The 8,881-nt window shown below is 43.5% G+C and overlaps 1 protein-coding gene across 1 annotated transcript; it reads left to right on the top strand.

Moving 5' to 3' along the window:
* The first annotated feature begins 2,990 nt into the window (after nt 1-2,990).
* On the top strand, nt 2,991-8,841 carry tmem110l (transmembrane protein 110, like). Its single transcript, XM_044108353.1, has 8 exons — nt 2,991-3,363; nt 4,209-4,257; nt 4,347-4,442; nt 4,614-4,735; nt 5,473-5,585; nt 6,188-6,271; nt 6,350-6,481; nt 7,844-8,841. Exons 1-8 carry the CDS (start codon nt 3,165-3,167, stop codon nt 7,952-7,954), a joined length of 906 nt encoding a protein of 301 aa, XP_043964288.1. The 5' UTR covers nt 2,991-3,164; the 3' UTR covers nt 7,955-8,841.
* The last annotated feature ends 40 nt before the right edge of the window (nt 8,842-8,881 follow it).

The following is an 8,881-nucleotide window of genomic DNA, read 5'->3' as shown; positions in this document are numbered from 1 at the left end:
CATGAGAAGGAGCTTTTCCGGGCGCGCGGGGAGAGGATTAGCCTCAGAGAGCGCGGGCTGGCGGACACGTGTTTCTGTTCTCCATGAACCCAAATATCAATATTCATGTTCAGAACCAACTGCAGGAATCCGTCTGTCATCAATGAAGAATGAAGGGTCCAGAACCAAACCCTGCTTCATCACTTCATTTCAGGGTGTCCGACTAAAATGCATGCCACACTTTTCAGATTCCCTGGAATGATTTTCACTGTGTCTCATAAAGTCTCAGTAAAATCTCCCAGAAACGTGGAAAGGTTGGAGGGAGTGAATCCTTGCTTATCGGGATGAAGACTGATGTGATTAATCTGATAAATCAGTTATTAAAATAAACTTCCTGTGTTTCATCAAATCAATCAGAATTTTTATTTTTCCAAATTCAACGTTTCAAAATGTTTTCTGGTTTTTGGACATTTTTTCTCATTTTCAGGTTCTGGGAAACTCGACTCGCTCAGACAGAAACTCAGAGAAACGACCAGTGGTTCTGGTTCTGGTTCTGGTTCTGGTTCTGGTTCTGGTTCTGGTTCTGGTTCTGGTCCTGGTCCTGGTCGTGGTTCTGGTTCTGGTTCTGGTCCTGTTTCGGGTTCTGGTTCTGGTTCTGGTTCTGGTTCTGGTCCTGGTCGTGGTTCTGGTCCTGGTCCTGGTCCTGGTCGTGGTTCTGGTTCTGGTTCTGTTTCTGGTTCTGGTTCTGGTTCTGGTTCTGTTTCTGGTTCTGGTCCTGGTCCTGGTCCTGGTCGTGGTTCTGGTTCTGGTCCTGGTCCTGGTCCTGGTCGTGGTTCTGGTTCTGGTCCTGGTTCTGGTCCTGTTTCTGGTTCTGGTTCTGGTTCTGGTCCTGGTCCTGGTCGTGGTTCTGGTTCTGGTTCTGGTTCTGGTTCTGGTCCTGGTCCTGTTTCTGGTTCTGGTTCTGGTTCTGGTTCTGGTTCTGGTTCTGGTCCTGGTCGTGGTTCTGTTTCTGGTTCTGTTTCTGGTTCTGGTTCTGGTTCTGGTTCTGGTTCTGTTTCTGGTTCTGGTTCTGGTCCTGGTCCTGGTCCTGGTCGTGGTTCTGGTTCTGGTTCTGGTTCTGTTTCTGGTTCTGGTTCTGGTTCTGGTTCTGGTCCTGGTCCTGGTCCTGGTCGTGGTTCTGGTTCTGGTTCTGGTTCTGGTTCTTGTTCTGGTCCTGGTTCTGGTCCTGGTTCTGGTTCTGGTTCTGGTTCTGGTTCTGGTTCTGGTTCTGGTCCTGGTTCTGGTTCTGGTTCTGGTTCTGGTTCTGGTCCTGGTTCTGGTCCTGGTCCTGGTTCTGGTTCTGGTTCTGGTTCTGGTTTTGTCATTTCTTGGTTTTTATAAATTAAGATTTTTATTTTTTCTCGTTTTTCTGTTCAGCAGCAAAAAAAAAAAATATTTTTTTGTTTCTCGTTTTGCTCATTTTCTTTCATATTTTGATGATTTTCCATCCATTCTGTTATCAGGTTCTGCAGAACCCGGGCCGTTTGGGTCGGTTCCGTCTGGCCGGCCCGGTTTTACTGTGAACCCCTGAAGAATCTGGGTCATCTGTGGATTTGTGGGGATGTATGAGGCAGATTAATTTCCTGAGCCGTAAACATAAACGTTTGATTCTTCGATATTCTGGATTTGTTATTTTCATGAAACGATCCAGTTGTCCCGGTTCTGCAGAACTATTTCTGTTTCCTGTTTCTGATTGAACTCTGCTGATGACCCAAAAAACACAAAGACTTCTGGGAAAATGTTCTCAGGACTGAAGTTGGTCCAGTTGGATCTGATCTAGAACTAACACAACCCTCCAGAACCAGATGGACCCGCCTGGTGGTGGCAGTGTGGTGATGTGGGCTGCTTCAGAACCAGCAGAACTAAATGGATCCATGCAGCAGCAGAAGGTCCAAGCGGACTTCCAGCAAGTTCACCTCAGAAAAAAACAGTACAATTCATGTTTTAGGGTGGCCTAGTCAAAGTAAAATACAGAATCTGATTGAATTGATGCGGCTTGACCTCCAGCAGGGGTCAGAAGTCCTCCAGTCATGGCAGACAGCTCGTTAGGAGAGAGTTTATTTTTCTCATAATAAATGAAATTTATGATTTGAAAACAGTTTTTTAAATTTCTTCTCAGGTTCTTTTTGTCTTATTAATATTCAGTTTATTATCTAATCATCAAAGCAACAACAAAACAAATCTGAAGGAGTTATCTTTTTTAACGGGGCATCACTTCAGCATCTAAAAAGTTCATTTAAACTAAATATATCACATCCGGTTATTAATACCAAAATAAAAGTCTCTTTTATTTGATTACAGTTTTAAAGTAAATACTTATTAAATGTCCCAATTTTAAATATTTTTAATCATAATCAGGTGATTTTTCTGCTTTATAGAAATATTAATTTGAGTTTTTTCCTTATAACTGAAGATATTTAGATATCAGAAAATATTTCACTTTTTTTTATTTGACAGTTGCGATTTTTGTTGTTTAATATTTCTCAAATAATTAATATTTTTAGTCTTTATTTGTTTTTTGTCATATATTTTAGAATAAAATATATTTATAATCAGTGTTTGAGTCTTTCCCACAGACTGTTCTCCTCACACACATATACAATCTGTAAATCTTATCTGCCATTATTTATCTTGTATTATAAACCTACTAATACATATATAATCCATTTCCTAACATTCTTGTATAATCTGTATAATCTGTGCATATAGCTCCCATATTTATATTTATATTTATATTTATTCTTGTACACCTGTAAATAAATATTTATATCCTGTATAGCACTTCTGGATAGATGCAAACTACATTTCGTTGCTTGTACTTGTGACAGTGCAACAACAATAAATTTGAATTCTATTCTATTCTATTCTATTCTATTCTATTCTATTCTATTCTATTCTATTCTATTCTATTCTATTCATCTCTTTTAATTTGCGCCAACTGGTGCTCTTATTTTGAAGCGGAGTCACCGGAAGCTGCTGTTGGTGTCGTTGCGCCGCTTTCCGACGGGTCCATCCCTGTTGTTGTGGGTCGGAACATCGATGCTGCGGTTCGCCTGAACTCCCCGGGATGTAGCCACTTTCTGGACCGGCACCGAGCAGAGCGGAACCGTAGGCTGCGCCGGTCCAAACAGAACCGGGGTGGATTCATGACAACAATGGAGCGGTTCGGGTTCGGCGGCGTCGTTCTGGTGAAGCGGGTTCTGGACCTCGGTCCGGTCGTGGTGGCCAACATGTCCGACATTAACAAGGCCGGGCCACACGGCTGCGATAACGGAGCTCTGACGGACCGGTTCGGGGTTCTGATCCAGGCTCTGCTGGCCGTCGTGGCTTTCAGCACGCTGATGTGTGAGTACCGACTGGAGGGTTCTGGTTCTGGTCCTGGGCGGCCTTCGTGAGCCGACGTGGCATTTGGTTCTCACTGGACGGAACCAGAACTTCTTCACTCAGAATGAACGAGCTTCACACAGATTCGAACAGAATCGAGTCTTTGGTCCGGAACCGATCTGATCCAAGGCCCTGTTCTGAACAGAACCGGAACCTCAGAGTTCTGACCCACTCTGGTGGGCAGCATGGATTTAACAGACTCATCTCAATCAGATTTAGGTCCAGGCTTTGACTAGGCCACTCTGAAAGCTTCTTTGTGGATCCTTTCTGAGGTGGTTCCAGTCGGCCCAGTCTCTTGGTCTAGTTGTAGAGTCCTGACCTTTGACCTTAGCTCCTGCTCTCAAGAATTGATTGTTTTTGCTGTAGGTTTTTCATCTTATCTTTGATCATTGATTGGTCAGAGTCCTGCGGCTCCTGGGCCAATAATCAATCAGGCTGATTGATTTTTCATCCTGACCACAGCAGGAAGGTCATTCTCTCTCCATGTGGGGTCAGAGAGCCCCCATCTGGAAAAGTCTGGAGTCAGATTCCAGGATTTTCCAGGAACTGTGAGGTTCTGATCCGGTCTGGCTCCAGAATATTCCGAATCAGGACTTCCTGCAGCTCTAAAGCACGGTGGAGGGAGAGTCATGCTTTGGTCATTTACAGTTTTTATAACAATGAATTTATTTACAGACATGAAACAGCTTTTTATGAAAACATGAAATAAATATCTGTTTGTCTAATGTAAATAAAACGTTAGCATGAACTGATGAAGCTTTTCTCCTGAAGTCGGTGTGTGATCTGCAGCCTGTGTCTGTTTGCAGTGAAGCGTTTCCGGGAGCCGGCAGGCGTCAGGCGGCCCTGGAGGATCTGGTCAGACCATTTCCTGTTTTACTGTCCAGATAGAAAACAGTCAAAACCTTCAAATGTTTTTACATGTGAAGGTTTTTTGTCTTTTCCAGGTTTTTTGACACGTCCAAGCAGGCCATCGGAGCGCTCTTCATCCACTTTGCCAACGTCTTCCTGTCCACGCTCACCAAGGAGGATCCCTGCTCTCTGTGAGTCCCAAATCCAACATGGCCGACACGGCTCTAGCTGCTAGCTGCAGTCACTAAGCTCTAGTCTAACTTCCTTAAATGTATTTTTTTTCCCCCCTGTGAACCAGAATCCTGAAAACAAACAGAAATAAAAAAGCAGCGGTGTGGTTACTCCGGTGTTTTCCTCTGCAGGTACCTGATGAACTTCCTGCTGGATGCGACGCTGGGAATGCTGGTGATCTGGGCAGCCGTGAAACTGGTTTCCAGACTGGTGGAGATCAAGCAGTGGAGTCTGCTTTCCTTTGGAGAATACGGTGAGAGGAAATCCTTCAGCTCATGAGAAAACACACAGACAGTACACCAACAGCTGCCTGAATCACGATTAATCACGATTAATCAATGATTTAAATAACCGTCAGTTATTGATGAATCGTTAACTGGAGTAAACAGACACTAAAATCAGGCATTTGATGAAAGAAGAAGACAATCGGAGCAGAAATGAAGCCAAAACTCAACAATAAATATGAACATTTACATTTAAGTTAAAAACAAATTATTTTCCTGTAAATCTGTTCAACCAGAACTCCTCTAGTGGCAGCTTCAGCTTCACCGGCTTCACGTTCTGTGAAATAATCACCTTATTAATGCAAATAATCAACAACACATTAATAGACAGAATTTTTTAGCTGCAGATTTCTGCTTTAATACAAATAATCCAGCATTCATAAAGAAATGCTATTATAATTTAGGTGAGAAAATTTTATTATTCAGTAATGTAATTGAGTTATTTCTTTAGTTGCATCTTTTAATGTATTTCTAATATTGTGGAAAAAAAGGTTTAAGTAGTTACATGAAAAGTCTGCAGAATGTCTTATTTTTAAGTCCAGTGAATTGATTGGTTGTAAGAATAATCGATACTAAAATAATAGTCTGAATACCAGTGAAGTTCCAGCGTCTGCCACTAGAGGGTGCTGTGGTGAACTAACCCAAGCTGCTCTGCTGCTTCCTGTGTGCCTGGATCAGCTCAGGTTGTGACGTCTCTCTCCACCAGGCGACCCTCCGCAGGCGGCGGCGTGGCTGGGTCAGGGCGCCGTCTACCTGCTCATCATGGTTCTGGAGAAAGGCGTGATCAGCCTGGTTCTGCTCGTCCCCGGATGGTCCAGAGTAAGACGGGTCAAGATGGGCGGAAAGTTTGGGACTTGGTGTCCAGATCCGGTCCTGAAGCTCCGACATCCTGCATGTTTCACATCATGGTTGTCAAACTGAAGGCTCGGGGGCCAAATCCGGCCCGCTGTATTTGGCCCCCATGATAACCTTCAATATTAGAACTGAGCTGAAATATCATTTCATTAACCAAATCAAAACCATTTTTATCTGTTTACTGACTAATTTAATCAGTTTTCAGCTCTATTTTGCAGAAATTTAAGTAAAAATCAAAACTTCACAACATTTTACTAGTGCATACACTTTACTGCTCAGCCTTACAGTTCCTTTCATTCATAAATGCAAATATTGCAAAATTCCTTACAAATATTTTCTAAATTAGCCCCAAATCAGTGACTTTATTGGAAAAAAACATCCCCAAAATAATCCTGAATCCTGATGAGTTCAGTAATATTTCACTAAAGACGTACTCGACTATTAATGTTTATTTTAATAGTGTTATTGCTCACGGCCCTTTAAGAACATTCCTGATGTGGAGAAGAGTTTGATCTGGATGTTCCTCTGGCGCCGGCGGTGAGTTAACTGTAGTTCCTCTGTTCCAGCTGCAGGAGGTGCTGCTGAGCTACATCGCTAACCCTCAGCTGGAGCTGGCGCTGGTCATGCTCATCGTGCCGTTCATCGTTAATGTAAGCTGATTTAACGGTCGGTTCGGTTGGGTTCGGACAGAGCGCGGCTTCATGCTGTTCCTCTGCTGCCCCCTGCAGGCCGTCATGTTCTGGGTGGTCGACAGCCTGACCATGAGGAAGTACAAGACCATGACGGGCCTGGAGCACAGCGGAGACTCAGAGCAGAAGGCCGAGGCTCTGCCAGCAGGGGGCAGCAGCGAGGAGGCTCAGGTGAGAATGACCGGAGTTCACTGTTTCTGTACTGCGCCCCCTAGAGGACGTGGGAGCTGGAAGTGTTTCAGTTTTAAGGTTTGTTAATATTTGAAGTTTTATCTTTTTCTTTAGGAATAAATGAACCTCAAACTTCTGAACAAAAATCCAAGCAGGTCAAACAAACTTTCATTCTTTCTGAAACTTAAACAGAAACTTTCTGTACAAAAGAAAAAATATATCCAAAGTATTTGTAGTATTTATGTGTTATAAAGTTTCTATTTCTCATCTCCTCTTACACAAACAAACATGATTAAAAATCCATTTTCAGCCAGTTTCTGCACCAAACAGTTAAAAATGTAGAAACGTGTTTAAAGGTTAATTTTAAATGAACATTTGTTACTGTGGAAACTCACAAGAACATTCTTCAATGTCCCCCAGGGGGCGCCGTACGTCTGGGCTTTCAGTCCAGGTTCTGTTAGAGTTCTGTTAGAGGCCCCGAGAGGCCCCGGGAGAGGCCCCGGGAGAGGCCCCGGGAGAGGCCCCGGGAGGCCCCGAGAGGCCCCGAGAGAGGCCCCGAGAGAGGCCCCAGGAGGCCCCGGGAGAGGTTCTCCCACTGTGAACGGTTCATCTCCAGTTTCACAGTCTCAGCCGTCCGGGAGGCCCCGGTCTGTCTGCTGCAGCTGAGGAACGGTCCGGTCCGTCACTGACCCGCGGTCCGGTCCGTCACTGACCCGCTTTCTTGTTTGAAATTCATGTGGAAGTGAGACGGATCAGTTTCCTAAACTGACCCGGTTTTTTATTCTCCTCAAATTTCTCTGATGAAATCAGTTTTCTGAACACAGAGGCCATGGTTTCAGTTTCCATCATCTCAGGGGTCGTGACCTTTGTGCGTAACGGGACTAGAGGTTTTGTTCCTTCCTTCGGTGGGAATAAAAGTGACATTTATGGAGCTTCTGATGGGATGGAAAGCAGAGGAGGAAGAGGAGGAAGAGCAGCGCTCACAGTGACTCACTGATGCTCACAGCAGAGTTCAGCTGTTTAAACTATAAATCACGATTCTGTTCATTTCTGTTATCGTTCGCAGCAGAAATTAGTAACAGTCTGTAAAAGAAAATAGATGCAGAATGGACAAAATCACTTGGACTCTCCGGTTGGACGACCTTAAATAGCTGTAATTATATAGAATGGGATGGAAATCTGCCTTTCTAAATAAAATCATAATAAAAACTATAAGTCACATAGACAAAAAGCAGCAATAAAAGTGTAGAAATAAAAATACACTTTGAAGAGGGGTGTCCAAAATGTGGCCTGGGGGCCATTTGTGGCCCTTGAAATGATTTTGTTCTGAACTGGGATAACTGGTCGGCTCTCCTTCCTCAGGTTCTGCTGGCTGAGAGCGACTCTGGCGAGGAAGAGGAGGAGGATGAAGAGCAGCGGGTCCATGTTCAGTACTCAGGCGGGCCGCTGAGACCCAGCTGGGTGGTGGTGTAGAAACGGTCCAGTCAAAGCCTCAGGCTCACCTTCATCACTAGGCCTTCACCTTCCTGCCTTCCAGTGGAAGAAACTCTGAGAGGAATCCGAGTGATGACATCATCAGAGTGATGACATCATCAGAACGGTGACGGTTCTCAGAACCAGAACCTCAGGTTCTGCTCATGCAGTAAATCCAGATCTGAATGGTTCTGCATTTCAGGAGGAAAAATGAGTTTATCAAAAAATGAAGCTATTAGAAATGAGCAGCAGAGATCCATCTGATTATTATTAACAGAGTTTGACCTCTGACCTTTGACCTGGTTATTTTGCATTCCTTCTGCCTTCGTTGTGAAGCTTTAAGCTGAGGCGGTTCTGTTTGGGTCGGAAGCAGAACCTCAGGCTGTCCATCTGCTCTGCTGCTCAGTGCACTGAAGTTTTTCCTTCCACCTGATTTTCCACTGAAACATTCCTCTGCAGCTCCAGAATCAGAATCTCTTTGTTTGGTAAATCATACAAAATGTTACATGAAGAATTATGATGTTTTTCTACATAATTAAAAACTAATATTTGGGTTAGAAAATAATTCCTTTAATAATTTTGGTAGAATTAATTTAGTCTTGAATGAATTGTTGGAATGATTGGATCTCCACATAAAGGAATGTTTTATAATCTGTGCAGTAATATAATAATCTCATTTATTTGTATTTGTTTACTGAGAAACTTCTATTCTGGGATCAATACTTTAATGATCATATTTCTATGTTGCTGTTTATTTCTGATTGTTTCATGTTTTTTTTGTGCTTGATGTATTTTTAATAAACCAAAGGATGAGAGGTTCTGCTGGTTCTGGTCGGACCCAAAGTCCCGCTCTGCCCTGAACCTGAATAAACATGATTATTCTGAGACCAAAGCTGTTGGAGTTCAGTTCTTACTACAGACACCTGG

Source organism: Gambusia affinis, linkage group LG23 (genome assembly GCF_019740435.1).
Source record: "Gambusia affinis linkage group LG23, SWU_Gaff_1.0, whole genome shotgun sequence".
Taxonomy (NCBI): domain Eukaryota; kingdom Metazoa; phylum Chordata; class Actinopteri; order Cyprinodontiformes; family Poeciliidae; genus Gambusia; species Gambusia affinis.
Note: the sequence above shows the minus strand (reverse complement) of the source record. Positions and strands in the feature narration are given on the sequence as shown.

Coding starts and splice junctions, on each gene's coding strand:
- tmem110l (XM_044108353.1), top strand. CDS start 3,165: ATGACAACAATGGAGCGGTTCGGGTTCGGCGGCGTCGTTCTGGTGAAG. Junction 4,736..5,472: donor GCTTTCCTTTGGAGAATACG/GTGAGAGGAAAT, acceptor TCTCTCCACCAG/GCGACCCTCCGCAGGCGGCG. Junction 6,482..7,843: donor GCAGCAGCGAGGAGGCTCAG/GTGAGAATGACC, acceptor CTCCTTCCTCAG/GTTCTGCTGGCTGAGAGCGA.